This window comes from Chiloscyllium plagiosum, chromosome 30 (genome assembly GCF_004010195.1).
Source record: "Chiloscyllium plagiosum isolate BGI_BamShark_2017 chromosome 30, ASM401019v2, whole genome shotgun sequence".
NCBI lineage: Eukaryota > Metazoa > Chordata > Chondrichthyes > Orectolobiformes > Hemiscylliidae > Chiloscyllium > Chiloscyllium plagiosum.
In genome coordinates, this window is record NC_057739.1 from 36,607,619 (window position 1) to 36,633,236 (window position 25,618).

General features: G+C 37.5%; 1 protein-coding gene across 13 annotated transcripts in view; it reads right to left on the bottom strand.

Moving 5' to 3' along the window:
• Positions 1 to 206: 206 nt before the first annotated feature.
• The window catches only part of LOC122564919 (formin-binding protein 1), a 206,934-nt gene continuing 181,522 nt past the window's right edge, over positions 207 to 25,618 (bottom strand). For 7 of the 13 annotated variants that reach the window (XM_043720401.1, XM_043720399.1, XM_043720394.1 and 4 more), the window contains 2 exons: positions 18,649 to 18,791; positions 14,932 to 17,843 (listed from right to left, as the gene is read on the bottom strand). In XM_043720401.1, the coding sequence (XP_043576336.1) occupies positions 17,665 to 17,843; positions 18,649 to 18,791 (322 nt within the window). In that variant the 3' untranslated portion in view covers positions 14,932 to 17,664. Of the gene's footprint in view, positions 2,576 to 11,523; positions 11,568 to 14,931; positions 17,844 to 18,648; positions 18,792 to 25,618 lie in introns of those variants that run through there. The other 6 variants (XM_043720400.1, XM_043720402.1, XM_043720391.1 and 3 more) reach the window with 2 other exon arrangements.

Genomic DNA, 25,618 nt, shown 5'->3' on the forward strand with positions numbered 1-25,618 from the left:
GTTTTTTTTTGCTTTCGAGTTGTACATTTCCTACTACTTTAGTTAATTTTACTTTGAACTGTCAACCAGAAATGTTACAGATATTTTACTTTAATTTTCATGCATGTAAATAAAGTTCAGGTACCTGCCAGGTTATCTCTCCCATCCTAAGTAGCTTTATCACCAACTTTTAATTCAACAACAGGAAATGTAGTCCACACTTTATATTTTCAAATTAGTTGTTTAATTAAGCTTTTCATTTAGTTGTTTTAAGCTATTTGTTCATTTAAACTATTAGAAAGGGAAATGAAAACCAAATTACATTTATGACAATATTAACTCATTTCATGTTTGGCAAAACTCATTGAATAATCAAAAAAACATTTAAATCACAAGCTGAGTGCAAGCTTTCTACTGTCACAGAATAACACAAAATATTTTGTAAATTTGTTTTCATTGAGGATTGCTGATTCCTTAATCTGAATTTTTGCTCCTTTCTTCTGGACATTCAAAGGCTCTTTGATCTTCTATTGCCATTTTGATCCCATTCCTTCTGCTTGAGTCGACTGCTTCGAGATGGCAGTGTTACTATTCTTTCAGCAAATATTCAAAGAAAACTGTGTATTTTGTACATTTCAAATATTATCTGCAGCTACACAAGTCCATTCCTAACAAATCTTATCAGGCCATTTGCTGTGCCCGACTAGAATGCTCCAAAGAACAGACAGCAGTAGAGTTGTCAAGTATTGGCAAGTCTAAAAACAAATAGGGAGGACAACTCAATGGCTTTAGCTTTTGTATTTTCTTGCAGATGATGAAAATCATTGACAACTTTTAACAACACCTTCAAAACACAGAACTGAGTCGGAAAGAAGAGATTTCAATTTATAATTTCTTTAGATTTTTGGGGATTAAGTTGATTGCTGATTTTATACCTTGCTCATGGGGGTAATTTTAACCTCTTCCTTCATGTAGGAAAATTACTATTGATTTTAAATCTAACCGAATTTTATTTTCCACTGAAACCATTAAGCAATCTTAAGTGGAGTATAATATCAAGGTTCCAACCAAAGTAATGGGTTTCTCACCCAGTGAGCTAGAATCAAATTGTCATTTAATGGCTAGTTGGCTGAAAGAAATTTCTAGACTTCAAACTAGACAGGTGACAAAGGCAGTGAACAGTATTTTGTAAAACAGTTCATATTTCAAATATTTTACTGACATTATATATGTAACCATTTTCTTAATGTACTTTCCCTGCCTGTGAAAATGCAGTTTTTTTTCATATTCTTTATCAAGTCTTGCCTCCCTACTGTCACAGGGTGATCATATGAATGTGTGAACAGAGGAGTTTGAAAGCCTTTTGCATACTGGGCTGAAGACCAAATGTCCACTTTTACTAAAGATTACTGAGAATTGGATTATCCATTTAACTGATGGAATCTGGAGTTCTTTCTGGAGACATTTCTGCATTGTTGTGCTCAATTTTAAAATCATTTTCAATAACAACCACTTCCTACGAAATTCTGAATTGAAAATTTTTATTTTCATTGCAACTTTAATTACCTACGATTTGGTTCCCATACGGCTTTACATATTTGAAACATTATCATGCTTTACTCACACTGTAATTGCTCACTCTGTACCCTAGATGTACGAGTTTAATGACTTCAGTCAACTTGTTGACCTGGCTCTTTAAGATGGCAATTTTCTCAGTAAAATAAAAAAAAAGGCAATTTTAGGCAATGATGCAAATGCACCTAGGCATATTTCTTTAAGGTCTGCACAGACCAATTCCAAATTGGAGATATGTAAAAGATGGGATGGATGTCTCTGGAAGAGATTGGTAGTTCAATTTATCTACATTTACTAGCAAAAGTTAATTGTAAGCAAATGCTTAAATCAAGTTAAATGAGAAAGCCAATACTCCCAATTTCTACTCCCTCTACTACCAGTTTAATGTTTTCTACTGATTTGTTCCTTGAAAGACCTGGAAGAATATATTTTCATGTAAAAAAATCACATTTAGAACAAAAACAGTTTAGATTAAATATTTGTCTGCCTTTCCTATTCAGATATAAATCAGCATGTTTTATTTGTGGATACAGACATGTTTTACGTACAGGATATGTATGGAAGACGGCATCAACATCATTTCCCCAAAACCTAAAATAAGCACAGCATTTACAGTTGTATAAACTGGAACATTCATGTTGGCACATTGTATAGGGTAACATGTTTATAAAAACAATATTAACTCAGTGCTCAGAAATAAAACATAACAAAAGTGCACATTATAGTATTTATATCAAAAATTAAAGCGCCACATTTAAGGCTCTAAATTGGCTATTTCTGGAGGTCAAAAATGGCTAAGAAGGAATTACATAATTAAAAAAACAAAAAAATTTAACCAACAAATATTTGTAATCTTCAACCAAAAAAGGAAATAACTTTAAAAACAGGTTGCTTTTCCATCAAAGGTTTTTTTGAATGATTTTTCCAACATATTTACACAATGAAAGGGATTAAAAGACAGTAAACCATTAATCGTAACATTCCTCTTTTTGGCTCATGTTGAATGATACATAACAAGAATCTATAAGAAAGGAAAAATCAAGGAGGAATTCCTCAAGTTACCACAAGAGAAAGCACAAAATTAATCAATTTCTGATGCCAGCTCATGCACATGCTAAAACAAGATCCTTGACTTCATCAGTAAAAATAACAAGTCATTTTGAAAACATTCTACTTGCTACTGCTCCTCAAATACTACTGCAGTCCATTGTGAATATTGCAAATATTCACGAAAACGTTGTCTGACAATAATGTTGTCTATCAAGAATTATATTGTGAAATCCAAAATATTCTTAACAGTTATTAATTTAGCCAGAAATCTAAAACTTTAACTTTATCCAATAGAACGACAGAACTTGATCACTGATAATTGTATAGTGCATTCTAAATATAGGTGAAATTGTAGCAGTTTGTGAAGAGCAGTTTTCTGTAAACGCGAAGTGGCAGCAACAGACTCAGTTCTCAATACTTGCCATTTTTTCTAGATTCCTGCATGTTAAGTTTCGTAAAACATTAACAGTTGACCACTGTTAAAGATCTGATGACCTAATAATTATTTTAAAACATATAGCCCATGATGACTACCCACACACATAACATGTTCATAAACAAGTATGTATAAAGCCATTAATACATAATTGCAGTGGAACTTTTGTTTGACTTATATATTTTGTGTTGATTTTAGTCAATAGATTAAAAGGGCCATCTTACCGTAGATCAGAGAACTTTCTTTAGCAAATTGTTTTATTTTCTTGTGACATTACCATTTCATTAGACATGGTAATCAGAATTTGATATGCAGTTCAACTTGTAAACTGCTTTGAACAATAAAATGTAAGTCCCTCTACTAGGTGTGTTCATATTATTGTTACTGGCATTTTTGTTTCTTCAAATCCTATTGCAACCTGACCATAAATTAACTGAATAGTATCAACAAGGATTGGTAATTAATTAGCAAGAGAGTCCTTGTAACCTCTGGTAAGAAATCAAACAGAAGTTAGACTTGTAACTCATTTCTTGGGCAAGATTATTTTAACGTTAGGCCAATTTCGGCACCAACATGAAGTTGAAAAGATTAAGTAAATGTACCATTAAAGACTGGCTTTTAAATGAACTGTTTTGGGTGTGTACATTTGTTCTTAAACAAGGCAACTCATCAAAGCTATTTTAGTTGGGTCTGTATTGTATTATTCTCAAATTGTGTGCATTAATTGTAAACATTAGTGATTATGATCTACAAGATAAAATATATTTAACTTATGGAAACTGAAGTGATGCAAATCCTTAAATCCATTACAATTATTAACACAATTTAACGTAAACCTTGGATCACCCATCATTGTGAAAGCAAATTACAGAATAAAAGATTTGGTTTTGAAAAAAGCGCAAAAATGGGGACTTCAATAAACTATAGCTAACATAAGTAATAAAAATATATAAGCAAATCAAAAACAGTAAAAGAAAGCTACAGGAGACATAGGTGACTGAACAAAGTTAGTAAAAAAAAACTCAATATGTGGCTTTTTACTGTTGAGAATATCATGGAAATTTATGAAGTTGCTTCAGCCATTTTTGAAAAACATCTTGGAAAGTCCTTGGTATTATAAATGAACAGGTGGGGAGAGTATTATGATTTCCAATACAGAATCTAAAGTAAATTAAGAAACATAAATCCAAATTAAGCTTGTAACAGCTTTAACTGCTTGCAGGCATCCTAAACACCAGGAATCTATTGGCTATTAAATATTTTGTAACTGTCATAAAGGCAAAACAAAAATTGTCTCCTTCATAGAACCATAATCTTTTTCAGAATTAAATTTGTATATATGTCTACTTTTGTAATTAGTCATTAAGAACAAAGTGAAGTGTACTTTTGAAAAAAAAATTAAATACATGACAACCTGCATACTATAGGCCAGATTTTCTCTCAGAGTCGGGAAGACACTACTGATCTCTAAAAATGGCAGGTAGGAGTCGGATGCAGAAGTTCCACCCATTTCCAACTGGTTCAATTTTCACTGCAAGGGGAAAAGGAATTACATGAATCATGAAGAATGGGAAACTTGAACTCAGCAGGACCATTTGGAATTAGCACTGAATTCAACTTGACAACATTTTGGCTATCGCAAAAGCCTGAACTATCATTGTGGGAGACAAAATTTATGGTGCAAACACTCGAAGGGTGAGTAAGATTGGCATGACTGTTATAGTCTGAAGTTTTTAAAATGCCCTACCTAAACTTTAAACAAAAAAGCAGGGTGCAATTGTCAGAGTTTGACAGTTTAGGTTACACAGCATCAGGTCATGCAACCTCATATGGCTCTTTGTTTCCAAAAAAAGGGCTATTGTTACTTCATTACAAATACTTAGCAAAGTTTTAATAAGCTACAATTATCTCAACAAGTGTTGTTTCCCAGTTTGATTGACAGCTCAAAGAGGCTATGAAAGACTGTCTTTGATGTCAGTGAACAGAATTCTGATTTTAGAAGAGATCAAACATGAAGAAATTTTAACGTATTTGAAAGTAGCTTATGGCAGTTTTGTTGCCCCCACTATCAAGTATATAAGAGTAAGAATTGCATTACCGATTGTTTTAAGTTTATTTTTCTTCATTTTATCTGCATCCTCCAGCCCTCCAAGTTTTGCTAGGAAATTTTCTAACTTGAGCTATTCACTTCAGTTGCCAAATGTTAGCTTGAGATCTCAATTGCCAGGTGATTTGAGGAAAATCAGAAGACATCTGGATGAGTTTGACAGGTTGCTATTTCCATTGCTGGATTAAAACACAAGACTTAACATGTTCTAGGAAAGATTGCAAGTATAGATTTGTAGGTCCTTGGGGAGGTCCAATGTGCAAAATAATTGTACAATGCAAAAAACAGAAATTCACACATGGTACCAGTCAGAGAACACACAACAAAGCAATGTGCGTTTTCATCCACTTTCAATTTAGTTCTCCCGTCCTACAGCTTAATGTGTTAATTTAACTGGGTCCATTTCATTAACTCAATGCATACACAACAGCTTCATTTTTAATAATAATGAATCTGAATTGTTTCACATAATTTCTGAATGCTTTCTTAATAAATAACAGCATAGCTTGTTTGTTGAAAAAGCTGAAAATGTGTTGCTGGAAAAGCGCAGCAGGTCAGGCAGCATCCAGGGAACAGGAGAATCGACGTTTCGGGCATAAGCCCTTCTTCAGGAATGAGGAAAGTGTGTCCAGCAGGCTAAGATAAAAGATAAGATAAAAGATAAAAGGCAAAGATAAAAGGCCTCCCTACCTTTTATCTTAGCCTGCTGGACACACTTTCCTCATTCCTGAAGAAGGGCTTATGCCCGAAACGTCGATTCTCCTGTTCCCTGGATGCTGCCTGACCTGCTGCGCTTTTCCAGCAACACATTTTCAGCTCTGATCTCCAGCATCTGCAGACTTCACTTTCTCTTGTTTGTTGAAAAACCAATGTTTCAGTCTAATCAATCAGGATGTATTAAATTGATGGTGTCATAGCTACACAATGCTCCCGTCTACTACTCTCCTTCAGATAAATATCTCTTGATTCAGAGAACCTTATGCACAGAGCTCCCCGATTACAAAGGAAACAACATATTTGCACGAGAGCTCCAATTCTGCAAATAAATGGCAGTGCTTTGTGTACAATTTCTCAATGCATTTGAAAAATGCATTAATTTTTAAGCAGTTGTTTAAAACAATGCCTCCACAATTCAAAACTGAAAAACACAAATCACAGCAAACACAAAGCACTGAGGATGTCACCTAGACAGGGGACGAAACGTTTGCAACACAAATTCCCAGCTCGGCGAACAGAACCACAACAACTAGTGCTAAAGTTTCCCAGAGACTAAGTCAATCAGATGGATAATAAAAATTTTAGCATTTCATTGCAGTTTTTAGTCACAACCAATGATCTCTATGTAAAGGAAAACATTCAGACAATTATAACTCACATTCTTCTCATTGGCCGTTCATGTCCATTATTCCTTTTAGAGTGTTAATTCGGATTGAGGGCTGCTCTTTGTATTTCATTCTATCTGATGTCATTGCCAGGTGATGTTTAAGTTTTAATCCTCATTTTAATGATTATACTTTAAAATGACTATTCAACATTTTGCTTGCATTGCTATCTGTAACTATTTTTCTTTAATTCTATTGCATTTAGTACCTAAGTATTACGGATATATTGTAGATTTGCAAACCAGTTAATTGCAACACTTTTTCTCATGTTCACTGATAAGGACAGGCTAGCAAACAGCAAAACAAGTCAAGTTTGTTGAAAGCAATCTCAGGGATCCTTACAGAAGAAATCTGATGGCCACCTTCTTCCAGTAAACTTAATTTAGGAGAAGCTAAATCTTTATTCATACCTTATCATCATTCTCCCATGACTAAATTACTATGCTTACTATTTCCACCTTATGCAGATCCATACTTCCCATATTATATACTGTTAATCCTATCCCACCTAGTGATAATTCATTTTCATTTACCACCATGTTCCACTATGAAATTCTGTACTGTTGTTATTAAGAGGTAAATGCTTAAGTGCCTTTAATAAACAGTACAAAATACATTTAAAACCTGGCAGTAAAAGCTCATAAATAAAATTCATCAAGGCAAGTGCTAACATCATACTAGATTATTATTTTTGTTTAAAAAAAGACAATGTGGAGTTTGCCAAATACTTGTCATTTTGATACATGGCAAAGATATGTTTCTTACTATCCCCAGTCACTGCTCCCACCTAACACCTGCTGTAGATTATGGTCTATTAACTTATATACCAAGTTCCTTATCTGCCTACACAATTAGAAAAGTTCATGGATTCTTTCTATAGGAATGAGGAAAGAAATTGAGTCAAAAAATCAAAAATCACAATGATTTCACATAACATCTGTTGATTCAACTGATGGGACTGCTGTGAGAAACACAGGAAGAGTTTGTCACTCCACCTCCCAAAATTCATAAGGTTCATAAGAAGTTGACTGGGCTCGTATGGCACAAAAGTAAGAATTCTTTCATAGATCTAAACTAGAAACAGACACATATCCCTACTTCTTAGTAGGGTTTCCTGATGTAAAATAATGCTTGCTGAAGTCCCATCAAACAAATTATGATTGAGAGATTCAAACTTAGGTGGCTAAGTTGTGGTGCGACTACTGCCACACTTTCTGAACCACTTAATATTATGGAAATAAATAATGTGTTCAATCTTCAGTGATGCTTTCTGAGAAGTACTATTACGTTTAGTGCCAATCTGCTCCAAATTCAATTTATTAATTTGTAAAAAAATGACTAGTAACATGACCTCAGGTGACTCACTGCGTGGAGTTTACACATTCTCCCCATGTCTGTGGGGGTTTCCTCTGGTTAGGTGGATTGGCCATGCTAAATTGCCCAGTGTCCAGGGATGTGCAGGCTAGGTGGGTTATCCATGGGTAATGCAGAGTTACAGGGATAGGGTCAGGGAGTGGGTTGGGTCGGATGCTCCTCAGAGAGGTGATATGGACTCAAATGGGTCAAATGGCCTGCTTCCAACACTGTAGGGATTCTATGATAAAGCAAATTATAATTTTCACATTAAATTGGAACTTTCAAACTGGAATTGTAGCCTGTTCTAGATAAAACTGGTTTTCTTTACTTGCTTATAGGATGTGTACACTTCTTACTAGAATAGCCAGAGGGTAGATAAGAGTCAACGACATTTGTGGATCTAGAATTACATGTAGGCCAGACCAGGTAAGGTTGGCAGATTTCATTCCTGAAAAGACAGTAATGAATCAGTTGGGTTTTTACAACAATTAACAGTGGTTACATGATCTCCCTTAGGGTAGCTTTTAATTCCAGATTTTTAAAAATGTACTGAACTGAAATTTCATTATGTACTACATTGGGATTTGAACCGATGTTGCCAGAACATTACCTCCCAAAATACACTTTATCAAATCTTAACTAGCATATACTCTAATGAAGCATAGACTATGGTTCCTCCCCTCAACTTTGATACTACAGCTTCCTTGACTTCCTAGCCATCCAAAAACAGAGCAATGACATCAAACAGAAGAATAATTAGGTAGAAAAACACACATTTAGAAGGAGTAACAAAAGCTTATGCAAGCCAATATGAAGCTGAACTTTTGCTAGAAAATAAATCAATGAGGTATTTGTTTTTTTTTTGCAACTGTTGTATTTATAATACTGATATAAATACAGGGTTTCAGCTGAATTTGAAAAGAGACTCCACTGTGGAATTTTACTTCAGAAATTTTAGTTGATATATTTTTATGCTAATTGATTTCCAACTACAATTGAGAGCAGCTTCTTAGATAGCTTAATTCGGTTTGATAACTGAAAAATAATAGAACTATTGATCAAATCATTACCTGTGCAGAGAATTCAGAACAATCAATTTGATTGCTCAGATATATACTTAAACTTTTTTAAATCTTTGGACATCAATGGTAACGATTAATAGCAGCACACTTACTTGAGGAAGGATTGGAGCTGGTTCACAGAAGGGTCGCTAGATTGATTCCAAAGATGAGGGGTTTGTTTTACTAAGAGAGATGGAGTAGTTTAGGTGTGTAATCTCTGGAGTTTAGAAGAAACAGAGGAGATCTAGTTGAGGTGTATAAGATGCTAAAGGGATCAACAAAGTAAACTTAGAATGGATGTTTTCTACAATCTGAAAATGAGAGGTCTAATTTTAGATAAGAAGTAGTGGATTTAAATCAGAGAAGAGGAGAAATTACTTCTCTCAAAGTGTCAAGAATAAGTAGAATTCACTACCCAGAGTATGTTGGCTGCCAGGATATTGAGTACATTTAAAGAGGAGACAGACACATTTTTGATTAGTAATGGGCTGGAGGATTATGGAGAATGGGCAAAAAAGTGGAATTTTGATTTCGTGTCTTGGGCCTGCAAATAGAATGTAGCAGGGAGTGAATGAATATGAACTTGAACACAATCCCCTCAAATAAAACAAGTTCCCAAACTCAGCCATTCACTTATTGGGAAAATCTGAATGGAAGTCAAGTTTGTTTTGAAAGGAAGGGAAAAATATTTTGAGTAGCTCTTAGTGGCTGATTACAAAATACAACTGCTTTGAGAGCAGGTTCCATGCATGACCTCACATGGAACAGTAAAAGGTTTAAGAGTAGTAGGTCACAAAATTAACCCTATCCCCCTTCACCCTTAACAGTTATTGTCAATTCATTTTACTGTGGGGGTCATGGTGCCATTGATATTCATTGTTGTCCCTTGATTGCATGGTGCAGTGTAAAGCCTTTGCTTGAAATTGTGACCCTTGAAAGAGAGGATCACATATTTCTTCTCTATTCTAAATTATCCTTTAAAGTAAAAAAAAAACTCTGCAAAATCATTGTTGTAATAATTTGATTCCAAGTGTCCATCATTCCTGGCTGTGTGTGTACTGGTAATGTAAACTATTAACTTTGACTTTTTCTCTTGACGTTTTAAAGCGGAGAAGAGAGTCATAAACAGCTGAAACCCTATTATTAAATATTTTAGCAGACAGTGGCTTGGAGGCTGCTTAAGGGAAAGCAACTACCATTCAGCAGAAACTTCAACAAACACACAGGTCAACATGCAAGAAAACAAAAGAAGTGTCACATGACCATAACTTGTATATCATATAGCAAACAAAATAAAACGAAAGAAAAATGTGCTGTTGAGTCACAAGGAGTGACCCTCAGAAGGTGGGCACAGGTACAGCAACAGGGCGAGCATGCAGATCGGGAAAAGTAGACTGATGTTTGATATTGGGCAGTGCTATAAACAAAATAATAATAATGATGTGATGGTAACAAAGAAATCTACCACATACCAGATATGTGTATTACATGACCACAAATACCTTTAGCAAGCCTGATTTGATTTATTTTCAATTTCTCCATGCTTTGGAAAAAACAACACAATTCACACTATACTGTAATGTGAATCAAGCATACCTGCAGTACATAAAAGATCTAAAATCATGATAGCTAGTTAAGTGGTTGTAACTAAATACCATGGCATTAATGCATAGGCACAAATGCCTTTGGCATTTTATTTGAAGAATATTAATGGGTACAACTTGAGAAATATTTGAATTGTTTTGGCAAGGGATGAATGGAAATTGAGAAGAAGAAAATAAATTATTTGAAATTCAATTTTAGAAAACATTTAGAATAGGTGAAAAGTCACTACAATTCTCTTAATGGGTAGTTACACATGAATTGTTAACAGCTCCCACACGCAACACAATTTTATCTTTGAGGAAGGGAAACCACATATTGCCTTTTCAGCATAAATTTACCCTGTAACAAAAGGTGACATTTAAAAAAAACCCTCAATATTTCCAAAGTCACATGCACAAGTTAGAAAATCAGAAACTTAGAGGAAAGCAGCATTCAGGCGACATAAATACAGGAATGGCTTGTGGTGAGTCCAGAAGATGCCTTCTCTTGTTATATAGTACAATAAATAGATTTATGAGATACCTTTAATTTCAATCTACAGTTCTCTCATTTTGCTCTCCCCCACCCAATCCCAAGAACCACTTTACTCTGGCTTGAATGTCAATTTTAGGTGTGAGTTATCCAAAACGGCACACTGTTACTACTGTGGTCATGGAGTACATGTATTCTGGTAAGTGGATTTCAAAATTCACTTATTTTTTGGTTCTTTCATTTTAAAAATGGGAAGCAACTTTAATCGTGGCATGCATCAGAAAACTGCTTTTGTTTTTAATATGGAAAAGTAGCCAAGTTAATTAGAGCAATGGATGGCATGCCATAAAATAAATAGCAGGCACTTGCACCTTTTGTTTATGTATTTTTAGCCCCCCCTTTCATGATTTGCATTTTATCATTAAAAACCAAACCAATTCAATAATCCAGCTAATCTTCCATTTTTAAAATAGTTAAGCAGAAGAATGTGTCCTTGCGTACCAGCTCGCCCCGTGATTCTTGGACCAGCACACCACCTTAGGTACCTAGAGTCCAGAAAGAGGTAGAAAGAGACATGTTAGTAACATAATGAACTGAGTTAGAAATATGCTAGAAATCTTACAGGTCAATACTACTTTAAAAAATATATATTACAAGGACTCTTGTACGTGGGCGGCACGGTGGCACAGTGGTTAGCACTGCTGCCTCACAGTGTCAGAGACCCGGGTTCAATTCCTGCCTCAGGCGACTCTCTGTGTGGAGTTTACACATTCTCCCCGTGTCTGCCTGGGTTTCCTCCCACAATCCAAAAAATGTGCAGGTTAGGTGAATTGGCCATGCTAAATTGCCCGTAGTGTTAGGTGAATGGGTAAATGTAAGAGTATGGGTCTGGGTGGTATATGCTTCGGCGGGTCAGTGTGGACTTGTTGGGCCGAAGGGCCGGTTTCCACATTGTAAGTAATCTACAACTTATTCAAAGATGGAAAAATGGTGAACCTGGGTCCAGCTGGAAACCTCTGGTATTTTTTGCCACAGCTACAATAAAAAGGGAACAGGTTAAGCAGGGAATGCTAGAAATCTCATTAAAAAAAAACTGAGGAGTACACAACAGGATTGCCAGCAGAGGACTGAAAGAGAAAAATGTTAACACTAAGTATGACAAAGTTGAAAATATTCAATTAAACAGAACATTGTTGAAAGGAGTGACATCTTATCAAAGCTTTTCATTACATGTACGCAGCTGGACAAATGCTCGAATGGTAAATTTAAAATGATCACAAGGACTAACACTACAGGAGGAAACAACGCTGATTGGTTGGCAAGTTAACTCAGATTGGCTGAGATGTTGCTATAGCAAAAAGAATAAGGAACTGCGAGATCCACAAAACTCCTGGTAGTTGCAAATGTTGCGTGAAGTTTTATCAAAATGGGCAACATCAAGGGCCCTACCAATATATTAAAACTTGCTGTCTAAAAAGGTTGATAGGTGAATTAAAGTCTTCAATGGGAGTTTGGCTTCTGTTCCCTTATGAAGGTCATAGGTCTCATAGCCCACAGTATATGCTCTGTTAGTTCTAGGATTCAACATTATTTGCTGTGTTTTTGTCTTAACTACAATGTCCGGTCTGAAAGATATCTCTTTTGAACACAGTCACAGATACAATCTGTGTTGTTACCAAAGAAAATAAATTGTAGTCCCAACAAGACAAATAAACTTACATGATTTTCTTTTTAATAAACATTTGAATTAAATCAGAACTGACAATAAAAACAGCTATTAACTTGAGTAGAATGCTGCTTCAAAGTATGGTACTTTCAATATTGGAAGTTAAAATACAAAATCATACAACGTGATGACACGATCTGACAGCAATAAATGCTTTTTTTCAAACATTTTGATTTTGTCTACCTATACACAGGTTTTCCTAACTTTCTGCTTATTACTTCTTCCTATAAATTGAATAATTATTATTTGAATACTAACTAAATTTAAGTGAATCTTGGCAATTAAATGCTGGCAGGTTTTTGTGAATTGTTCACACCAACTCTAAATACTATGATTCATTAGCTTGGTTACAATTTGTAATATTTCTGAGAACTTTTAATTTCTCAAGTATCTTCCATGAAGGCACAAACACAGTCCCCATCTCCAAATAAGTTATTTTATTATCATGCAAGTCAAACAGATATAGTAGCAATGAAATGATAAGATCTGGATTCAATTCCCCATTCTGAGCTACCAAACCCATCCACATTGTAGTGAAGTGATCCCAATAGAAGTTCCTTAATCTCCCTTAAGACAAGATGAAGGACATAAAAGTCACATAAAGAGCCACCTACAAAAGTGGCTTATAAGCAGGTTTCTGCACATCCTCTTGATTACATGAGATGCATGATCTGGGAATTAAATGGAGTTGGGGTGAGTAAATGATTTGTTTTAAGAACATGAAATCTCATCACCATGCTTTCCTGAAAGAAATTGCAAAAGAGAAGCCTTTGCTCAATTTCACTGAAACATAATACAGGTACTACATTGCAATTTTAACTGCAACATAAATGCTAAACACTTTCAATGACCATTCCTTCAAAGGGCTAAGGCATTGACTTGCACTCAAACTTTATGAACTGGAAACTTTGGAAATAAATACTTTTCCAAATATGAAGCAAAAGATTAACATTTTGTTGTTTATATACATTTATTATTCTTTTATCAATTCTACATCTGCATAAAGCAGTTGTAATTTCTGACTTTGTTTTGCTTATTATTCCAAAACCAACAATGAAGATATTTATCAATCAAACTATATTGTTGTGCTATGAAACCTAGAAAATTCTTGGAGTTAACTATACAAGATATAGAGGCAGAAACTGGCAACATTAACCTGCTCTGCATTCAACAACATAAGGCTGATTTTCTATCTCAACTCCAATTACCATTCCATTCCCACACCCCTTTATTCCTCTAGTCTCCAATATAATTGATGACTGAGCATCAAGAGCCTGACAGGTACTTAAGTGTAAAGATTTACAATGTGCCTCATTAAAAAAAATCTAATTTCAGTCTTAAATAGTTGAGTCCTTATCCTACAGCAATGACTCCTATTTCTAGACTCTCCAATTCGGACAACCTTCCACATTGACCCTTCCAAGTCCCATAAGAATTCTATAAATTCCAACAAAATCACCTCTCATCCATCTAAACTACAGAGCAAAGACACTGTCTAAGCAACTGTTATACAACACCCGTCTCATACTAGACGATCTAGTGAATCTTAGCTGCAACTTAAACAATGCAACACTTACATCACGGAAGAATGTGGCATTCAGTACTCTTTAGTTTTGACCAGGTCTACCAGAATGTTTAAAATACAAATCTCAAAACTGATTTTGGCTCTACATTTTTATGTATTAAATAAAGTTCAAGTTTTTGGACATAGAAAAATATTTTTTGTTGGAATCTATCAAACATGTTAACCTCATTGCTTGCTTGGCAATAACATACTGATTAACCATTGTCTGGGATTGTTATACAGCAACTTAAATATGCCGGAAGGATATTATAGAGCGCATGCAATACGTATACTAAAACATACAAACTTGTACACTAATAACAGGAATGCATTACATATTGATTTTCTGAATTACACAGAGTTCGGCTATACATCAAAATTACATGAGGTTGTAAACAATTATTTACTCAATATAATGAACTCTGTACTACCAGCTGAAGGTCAGCATTCATAAATGTGAATTTGGCATGATGGCAGAATGTCAATTAGTGACATGAAAGCAAAATATGGCAGATGCTACAATTTTGCAACACAAAAATGTGGGCAATACTCAACAGGTCTGGAAATCAGAGGGTGGGTAAGAGAACAGGGAGTGGGGGGAGTGGAAGGAAGTGGAGGGAGAACAGGACACATACACAAAGTTAATCCTTTCGTGCCTGACTTTTCAATTGAAAGTTCTGAAGAAATCTCAACCTTGAAACATTAACTCTGGACAAGACTTATCTTGACCTCTGGGAATGGGCTTTGAACAACAGAAGCAGAAGAAATGGATAGGGTCAGGCTCCCATAAAACCAGGGTTTTACTTTAGCTTAGCTTTCAGCAATTGCTGGGGTCATAAAGATGGACGTGGAAGCTGTTATTCCTCTCGGTTATGGCTGGAGTTCTCTCTGTTCTGAGAATTGCACGTGAGAACAATTTACTTTTACTGAATTTGCCTTTGCCAAGGATGTTAATGTATTGGAATCGCTGCTGTTTAGTAGTTAAATAATCTGTTATTCTGTTCACTTTTCCAATAGGGATAAAATTAGACTAATTCTTTTTTCTTTTGTTTGTATTTTAACTGTCAGAGTCATAGAGATGTACAGCATGGAAACAGACCCTTCGGTCCAACCCATCCATGCTGACCAGATATCCCAACCCAATCTAGTCCAAGTAAGGATAAAGTGTGCTTTCTTAAAGCTGAGAAGTGTAACCAATCAAATTACATCTGGAATATATCACCTTACACTTGCCATTAAATTAAAAAAAAACAGTTAGGTCTAGGCTATCTTGATATATTTGAAATGGGTTTGGTCTGGTCCATAACAACAGAGTGACACTCCTCTTGGAGATGTGTGTCCATGTGACCACAGGGCCACACTTCACGGTATACTATTACAACCAGCATCACCTGAGCCAAAATAGTCCAGCCTCTGTTGCTCTCTTCACAGGTGCTGCCAGACCTGTTAAAAGTTCTAGCAATTTTGGTTTAAATTACTCACATCAGAATGGGTAGTACATAAGGGTCAAATTCTGACACTATTTCTTAGAACCACTTCTGCTTCAGATTGTGGAATCAAACTGGGTATTTCTGTTTGTGCAATTATTCTAGCCTGCAAATAGGAATATACTGTGGAATAGTGTTAAAGGTACCAAAAGGGCCTTTCCTGACATATTTGGTGAATTGCAATTCCTGCTCAGATTTTAAACATAAGCTGTATATTGGATGTACAAGTTGTTGTGTTGCAGAAATTCCAATATAGGATGCAACTGGTATGGAACTTAGTGCTCAGGTAACAATAATTACATTGGAAATAGTTGCATACTGTTTGATTTGGCAACAAATCCATTTTCAACAAATATAAGGAATTAAGACATCGAGCACATGACACTTTCATTATATCAGAACTGATTAGCTTTAAATGTATACCAAAATTTCTTTCAGAATGATTTGTTTTAAAAAAAGATAAAACAAAGTGAAGCAGTGCATTAAACAAATAGCCAAACTTGTAACACTAATAAATTGATTGATAGTAACAAAGCACTTTCAGCTTGTAGATTTAGTACTGGTTCCATTCTACATAAATACCTCTGTGCACCTAACAACTCACTCCCAATATGGTACTTAGACTCAGAAGAATGATAATTTGTAGACGTACAGACTTGATTTGCAAAGCAGTTGCATTTAATACTATGACACACACAACCACTTTGCTCAGGTTCTCTTAAACACAAAGCAAGTAGATTAACAGCTGAAAAAGTACATCAATTCAAGTAAAATGTAGTTCAAACAAAGCTGCTGCCCTACACATACCTAGTATGCTAAATGGATAATAATGATCATTACCCTCATCAAATATGAACAGCATAAAATTTAAAATTAACAGCTTTTAAAAAAAAACTGTCAAGTAATAAAGGTGTTGATATTGTAATACAGTGGACCAACTGAAGTGTACAAGTTATACAATGTTTTAAAGAGAAAACACTACCATATTAAAACAGATATGTCAATTAGTAAGCTAATGAATTGCATGATTCTTGATCCAGAAATTTAAGCTGGATACAATTTCAACATGGAGAAATTCAATTTTTTGTAATGACTGTTTTCTAAATTGACAATTATTTAATGTCCAATAATAATAACCAGTTCCTCAATTATAGTGGTCCTCACTGAGAACCATCCTATTAGACAGAGATGGGGAAAAAAGTGAAAGAGAAAGAATGAATTTTCATTTATATTGCACCTTTCATTATTCCTGAACATCCTAGAGTTCTTTACAGCTAATGAAATATTTTGAACTATAATTATTGCTGTAATGTAGCACAATGTCAGTGATGAAACAGCAAGACAGCAAAAATATCTCCACTGAAAACCATCTAGACTACAACTGGGCTTTCACTGCAGCGCACACCTTACCCTTGAGTAGCTAGGAGATTCTGTTCATGAGTAAGCAGTTAAAATTTTGTTTAATAAATAAAATTGAGTAGTCATTCAACAATAGATTAAAATATGCATACAAATTAGACATAAGTAATGTAATTGATTTGAGCATTACGTTTAAAATTTCCAAGATATCATTAAGGGATTTTAATTTTCAAACTTAAAAATGGGTGGATATGGACCATGCTTATTAATTTTCACAATAAACTAATCCCAGTATTGGCACCGACATAAGTTTGTGACAAATGCAATCTCATTCAGTCGACAACAAAACACATTTGTATATTCTCCCTCTCTCTACTACATAATCTTTTTAAAAAAAGTTTATATATGCACAATGATCCTGTATATTGCACTTAGTTGCATTCTCATATCTGTTGTGTACAGATCATGCCCTGTAAGACATACGTTCACCTCAAGTTTTCTTAAAACTAGATGTAAGTCATTGCACCTTTGGTATTTCTGTCCAAATATACTTCCACATAGGATGTTGGAACGTATCCTTCCTCATCTTCATTCCGTCGAACTCTTGTCCAACCATCTCCTTTATCCTCCTCTATCACACTCAGTGTTTCTCCTTCTGCCATTGCTATTGTTCCTTCATTTTGACCTGAATTGAAATGTGACACAAATGAGATGACAAACACGAACTCCTTTCTTCTTTTCAATCATCCTTTTGCATGCTATAAAGCCTCTAATCTACAATTTGAGACAACAGTAGCTTCCTTGAGAACGTGTAGATTAGTTAATTATCTTCAGTTGGGAGAATTGTGCACTGTTGTTGCCTTTTTTTCTTTATGAACCCTGATTCCAATTAAAACAAAACACATAAAAAGGCTTGGTCTGCGTTCCTCATTTTTTTCTGTTCATACTGCAGCCATCTCAGCCCTAATCTACTGACAATTTTGTTCTGTAATTGTCTTCTGGTTAACTCTTCTGTCATCAGTGACCACTCTTGCCAACCCAAGGTTATTGAAGTAAACTTGGACCCTTTTGTTCAGTGACGCACTGGTGTGCATTTTAAACCCATTTTACTTTCCTATCAAACAGCATAAGCAAACAATCATACTGGCATCTCTAAAAAGCACAAGTAAAAGTTTGATTCTCATCCTTTCCCATTCTCTTGATAGTTCATCACCATATCCATTTAAAATAAATACTTCCCTAAGAATTCAGTGGGAATGATTCAGTAGGGTTAGAGAGGCGTGATTAATTCACTCATTCTATTCTTGGGCCAGCATTTCAACAGTAATTAGTCCCTAGCCTCAACAAGCACATGGCAGGACAGTGAATTTACTATGGAAAATTGTAGGGGTAAACCTAGCACTCCAAAGGATATCTGGTTGGATATCTAGGAATTAAAACAAATTCAGAGAGGTTTCTGAGCAATAGTTTCCTATGCAATGTATATATACCTTCAAAAGGATACATGGCTTTGCATGTGCCAATTGCTGCCAGTACTTCCTCATCATCAAATTCATCATCAAACTCGCACTGTGCTGCGACTTTTAATTCAGGGTCCTGGTTCTGTTCTTCGGTATAACTACCATCAGGGCTGCTCAAGAATGAAATACACAAAGTAACTATAGAACAGTGAGACCCAAAATATATAGAAATAGATGTACACACAACTGTTGAATTAGGAGAAATGGAGATGGTTCAGGAAGGGAATGAAATGTCAGGTAACAACATATAGGATTTATTGCACAATAATCATAAATATATTTTCTGTCTCACAGCAATTAATAAATAAAGAAATACTTACTCCAAATAACAGTGAATTAACTTATTTCAAAAATTTACTTTATTCATAGAAATCTTTTGATATCTGTACAGTTGGTGATGCCATTCATATGTATACATTGCATGTCTTTACATACAGAGGTCAGATTGAGTCAATTGTATTTACAAGTCTGTAAGTTAACCATCCAGCCTCTTAGTGTTTAGCTGAGGCGTCAGCAGAGCCCAACTGAGAGCCCAGTGGGCGGCACAGTGGCTAGCATTGCTGCTTCACAGTGCCAGAGACCCAGGCAACTGTATGGAGTTTGCACATTCTCCCCGTGTCTGCGTGGGTTTCCTCCAGGTGCTCCGGTTTCCTCCCACAGTCCAAGAAAATGTGCAGGTTAGGTGAATGCTAAATTGCCCGTAGTGTTAGGTGAAGGTTAAATGTAGGGCAATGGGTCTGGGTGGGTTTCTCTTCGGACGGTTGGTGTGGACGTGTTGGGCCGAAGGGCCTGTTTCCACACTGTAAGTAATCTAATCTAATCAAACTACTGAGTATGACCCCGTTCTACTTTGGCAGGCAGACCTTATATGGTGGTCTTTCCCCATCACACCTTGGTGACAGCTGCTCCAAGCTTCAATGCGTCCCTCGACATCTAGAGTTGGACCTTGGAATGTGCCAGTCTGCAACACTCAGTTGGGGTCAACTCCTTCAGCTGGAAGGCCAACAGGTTTTGGGCAGACCAAAGAGCGTCTTTCAGCGAGTTGATGATCCTTCAGACACAGTTGATGTCGTCTCAGCGTGTTCCCCGGGGAACAGACCGTAGAGCGCAGAGTCCCGCATCACAGAACTGCTCAGGACGAACCTCGACAAACATCACTGCATTCCTCTCCAGACTTCCTTTGCATTGGCACATTCCAGAAGGAGGTGTGTGACAGTCTCGTGCCCTCCACAGCCACTTCAAGGGCAGTGTACGGTGGCGCAGAGTGTCCGGGCGTGCATAAAGGATCTCACCGGCAGAGCCCTTCTCACCACAGCCAAGCCATGTCTTGGTGCTTGTTTGTAAGTTCTGGTGATGAGGCATTCTGCCAAATGACTTTGACTGTCTGCCCAGAGAACTGCTCAACAGAATCCGCCCTCCCCTTTTCCCGAAGGGTCTCAAGGACACTACTTGCTGACCACTTTCTGATGGACTTGTGGTCAAAGGTGTTTTTCTTCATAAATTTCTCCACGAAGGACAGGTGATACAGAACAGTCCAACTACTTGGGAGCGTTCCGCAGCAGCGAGGCCACGCCCATCCTTCGCAACACCGGGGACAGGTAGAACCTCAGTCTGTAGTGACACTTGGTGTTTGCGTACTGGGGATCCACGCACAGCTAGATGCAGCCACACACAAAGGTGGCCTTCAGGGTGAGGGTGGCATTGGGTGTGTTTTTTCCCCCGTTGCCCAGATCTTTATACATGGTGTCCCTTCGGACCCAGTCTATCTTTGGATCTCCACACGAAGTGGAAGATAGTCTGGGTGACTTCAGTGGCACAGGTTCTGGGAATAGACCAGACCTGAGCCACATATAACAGCACTGAGAGTACCTCACACCTGATGACCAGGTTTTACCCGTGATGGAGAACGACCGTTGTTCCCATCTGCCCAGTTTCTGCCTTACTTTACTGATACGCCCCTCCCAAGATTTGGCGCATGTCCCAGCCCCTCAAATACCCAGCACCCTCAGGTGGTCAGTCCTGACAGTGCAGGGGATAGAGGATTGGTTGGCTCAGTTCCCAAAGAGCATGGCTTCGCTCTTGCCTCGGTTTACCTTGGCCCCTGAGGCCCGTTCAAACTGGTAGCAGATGCACATAACACGGACAGCAGATCCGAGCAGAAAACAGCAACATCATCCATGTACAGGGAGTCCTTAACCTAATCAGACTGAAAAGCTGTCTGATTCCCACCCATTGATTGAGACTGCACTGACAATGTTGGTGTAGAGCAGTCAGATCCAATTGCAGATTCCCTCCCCAAAGCTCATTTTGGAGAGAATATCTCTCATGTATGTGTGCGATATCCTGTCAAAGGCTTTCTCCTGGTCCAGTCTGATGAGGCAGGTGTCCACCCCCCTATCCTGCATGTTGGTGACTCTCAGTGATCTTCCTGCCCTGTACAGCACAGGTTTGGTCAGGGTGAATCACCAATCCCAAAGCAGACCTGACCCAGTTGGCGATGATCTTTGACAAGATTTTGTAATCTACATTTAGCAGCAAGATTGGTCGCCAATTTCTAATTTCCTCCCTCTCCACCTTCTGCTTGTAGCTGAGGGTGATGATGCCTTTCCTCATGGATTCACTCATGGTACCTGCCAGCATACGGACATGCAGGTCCTGGCCAATCAAGTCCCATAGAGCAGAATAGCACTCGACCAGTAAGCCATTGCTTCCGAGAGTTTTATTTTTTTCAAAGGACTCGACGGCCTTGGTCAGCTCATCCAGAGATAGCTGCTGGCCCAGCCTCTCCCGCGTTCTGTCGTCTAAGACCTCCGTGACAGAGGACAGGAACAGCTGTCAGTTGGCTTCGAGTCATACAGACTGGTATTGAAGGATTTGCTGATCCTCATGATGTCAGCTGACATGATTTTACCGAACCATCATCTTCCTTTAGACTGCTGAGCACAGACCTCTCTTTGTGCACCTTCTGGAAGAAGAAATGTGAGCATGTCTTGCTCTGCGGAGCAGACCCTGGACTGAAAGACTATCTTGGAGGCCTCCGAGGAAAAGAGCGAGGCTTGTGGCCCCTCACCTCCTGGAGGTCCTTCGTGACATTGCCCCCATAGTTTGTAGCAGGAGCAAGTTCTGCATACTTTCCTGGAGTTGGGACAGTTTTCCCTGCCTCTCTCTCGCCTCCTGAACACCTTTGAGGATGAAGAACCTCTTGATGTTTCCCACCAGTCTGCTGGAGACTCAAAGAGGGGCTTCACAGTTCTCCAACCTGCGTAATCCCTCTTGAGCTCCTCAATGTTTCCTGAGGTTAACAACTTAGTGTTCAGCTTCCACGTTCCCTTACCATCCCACTGCTCGTCATGTAGGTGACAGTTGCCCAGCAGGAGGCAGTGGTCAGAAAAGAACAACGGCTTGATGTCGGTGGATCTCACCGAGAATGTTCGGGACACAAACAGGTAATCTATCCTTGAGCGGATAGACCCATCTGCCCTTGACCAGGTGTATCCACGCTGCGCTCTGTCTGCAGGGGTGGTGAAGATGTCATGCAGCTTGGCATTTTTGACCGTTTCCATCAGGACTCTAGACGCGGCATCCAGTTTACCGTCCCCCCCCACCGGATCGTCCATCTGCATCAATGATATAGTTGAAGTCTCTGGCCAGAATGACCGGCCTGGACGTAGCCAGCAACAGTGGAAGCTGCTGTAGGACGTCCAACTGTTCACTCTTACCTGCTGTGGCGTACACATTAATTAGTTTCAGGGGAGCATATTTCAAAAATAATACAGGTAATCCAATGTAGCACAGCATAGCCCAACGGAAACGTTACAATCTTCTACATTTGCCATGTGCACTGCAACTATTACAGTTATGTCGAGACAATACTGGAATCAGTAAATATACAAGCTTTTCAGCTAGTCTAAAGAATAACGTGTATAATGCAGTTTTCACTTTTTCACAAGCTATGGGGTGAAACTACACTTATATTTATTAGAGACAAATGCACAAATCTGGATATGACTGGACTTCCATTGCAACAAGAACGTATACCTTCCAGTCATGATTCCTTTCTCGTCATTTTAAACTCCATCAAAATTTGGGTTGGTTGTGTCTATGAAATAAGCCTAACAATTATTTGTTTCATTACATTTAATTGGCTGAAGGGAGATAAAAAAAATCAGCTAGAAAGTGACTCATTAAATCTCTATATAAGAAAGGGATTTTTAAAGTGCACCATCAGCAAGAGTTCATGATATGTGTGTGTGCGCGCCTGCAATTGTGTGTGTGTGGTGGGCTTAGTGTGAATAAGATAGAGGTAATGTGAGTATATCTAGAAATCTTATTCAAAGTAGAAATTTGGTGCAGTGAGGGAAGAGGGATATTTTGAGTAAAGTTTACTGCGAGAAGTTAAAGTGCACTGAGTAGGGGATTTAGTGAATGGCAAGGGCAAACTCTCTCAGCAAGTTCATTGGTTGTAGGAAATTACTATTAGAGGCTGGCTTTAAATTACTGTAAATAGCATAATATTTTTAATCAAGTGGCTATACTTGTATTTAACAGAGGAATACCAGAAATGACTCTGCCTTATTGGCCTTCTTCGAGGCCAATATAATAAAGTAATATAAGTGATTTAAATAAAATAGTTAATATAAAGGAAGTAAACGTAGGACATTGTAGCACAGCCTTGTAGAGTGGAATGCATAGCCTATAGTATAAGGGAAATCATGGACATCACTATACTTATAGATGACATGTGCAGGATGTGCTGCCAACTGCAGAAACTTGAGCTCTAGGTTTCACAGCTTGAGTGATAGTGAAGTCACTGTGACGCATCCACAAGTCAGAGTTATGTGAGCAGCATGATGAGAAAAATGATCACATAGCAGCTGAAGGTCTGGGGACAGTAAGGGAATGGATGACTGCCAAGCATCCAAGATGAGCAGGAAATGGTATAACAGTCTCCTGGGGATGCCACTCACAATCGTGTTTTCTGATTTAGAAGCTGATAAGGGAGTAGCTCCACAAATGAGTGCAGTCAGAGCTACTATTTTGGCACCACAATCAGCTCAGTTGTACAGAAAAGGAGGGAGAAGAAAGGGAGGGAGAAGTAAGGAAGATGAATAGAGATAGGGATTAATTAGTTCAGGGAACAGACAGGTTATTTGTGGCTATAAATGTAATTCTAGGATGGTGTGCTGCTGTCTCTCTGGTATCAGATTCAAGGATGTGACAAAACTGCTACCTTTGGGGGGGGGACCAGAGATTGTCGTCCACATTGGTACCAATGACTTAAGTAGAAAGGGGGGATGTTATCCTGAAATCAGAATTTAGGGAGTTAAGTAGAAAGTTAGCAAACAGGACCTGATCAGTCCAGTGCCATATGCAAGTGAGTACAGAAATGGGAGGATAAGGCAGATGAAGATGTGGCTGGAAAGATGGCTCAGGAGGGAAGGCTTTAGATTTCTGGGACTAAATTTGGGGAAAGAAGGCATCTGTAAAAGTCAGATGGGTTGTAGCTGAACAGAGCTGGATTGGAGTTCCTTGCAACGTGTTTTGCTAGTGCTGTTGGGAGGGCTTTAAACTTATTTGGCAGTGATGTGGGAACCACAAGATAATATTAGAGAATGCCAGGTTTCATAAAATGCCTGGAACCACAGACAAAAGTAGCATAGAGAAGAATAACTTAACAGGTGAAACAGAATAAGGGAGAAGGTAGCAGTGTCTAGATCAGGGTTATTGTGTATGCAAATGAATGTATAGAGTATAGTAAATAAGATTAAGAGGTAGTCAGTTTGCCATATGGAAACACAATGTAATGGCAATAACACAGATCTGGATACAAAGTCTTCAAAAAAGACAGAAATGCAAAGGCAGCAATATCGATTAAGGAGAGAGAATTATCATGCTGGAGAAAGAGGATGTCTCAGTTCAAGCACAGAATCAACATGGTCAGAGTCAAACAGGAAAAGAATACAATTACATTGCTTGGCATAATCAATAAACCAACGAGTAGGTAGTATGTACAGGAACAAATCTGCATAGAAATTACAGACAGATGTTACCATTATAGAGCAATTATAACGGGGTACTTAAATTACCCAAATGTAGATGGCGATTCCACTAATCTAGGAACACTTGTCCCTTGCACCGTGTTCAGGAGAAATGCCTAAAGAAGTATGTGACCAGTCCAACAAAAGAAGATGGACTGTTGGACCTAGTTTTTGGAAACAAAGTGGGCCAAATGGATCAAGTGCCAGTAGGAAACATTTAGGAGACTATGATTATTATATTGCAACATTTAGGGTGAATGTGGAGAATGACAATTGTCAATTCAAAGTTTAAAAAAAAATCAAATGGCAGAGAGTTGACTTCAATAGGGCAAAATGGTACCCGGAATGAAAGGTTGGCAAGAAAATAACTAACTAAGCAATGGGCTATTTTCAAAGACAAGATGGTTTGGACACACTTAAGGCATTCTCCCTCAAAAGGCAAGTTTGGACAATCAAATACCAGGCACCCTGGAAGACAAAAGAGACTGAAATTAAGATAAAGAAGAAATGTGCTTATGACAAGTGTTAGATAGAAAATATAATTGAGAACCATGAGGAATACAGAACATTCAGAGTGAAGGTGAAAAAGCATATTAGAAAAGCAAAGAGAAATTAAGAGAAAATAAAATGTAGCCAATATAAGAGGGAATTCAAAGGTTTTGTATTGGTATATATATTGTGAAAGACTGGTAATAGGAAGAGGAGAACTGATTAGGTATCAAAGGGGGAATTTACACATTGAGGCAAGAGGTATGGCTGATATACTGTGTGATTACTTTGCATCTGTCTTCACTAAGGAAAGAGATGCTGACCAGGTTTTGATGACAGTAGAGGAAACTGTCACCAGAATGTTCAAAATTGATAAGGTGGTAGATTTAAATAGACTGTGTGGGCTTACAAGT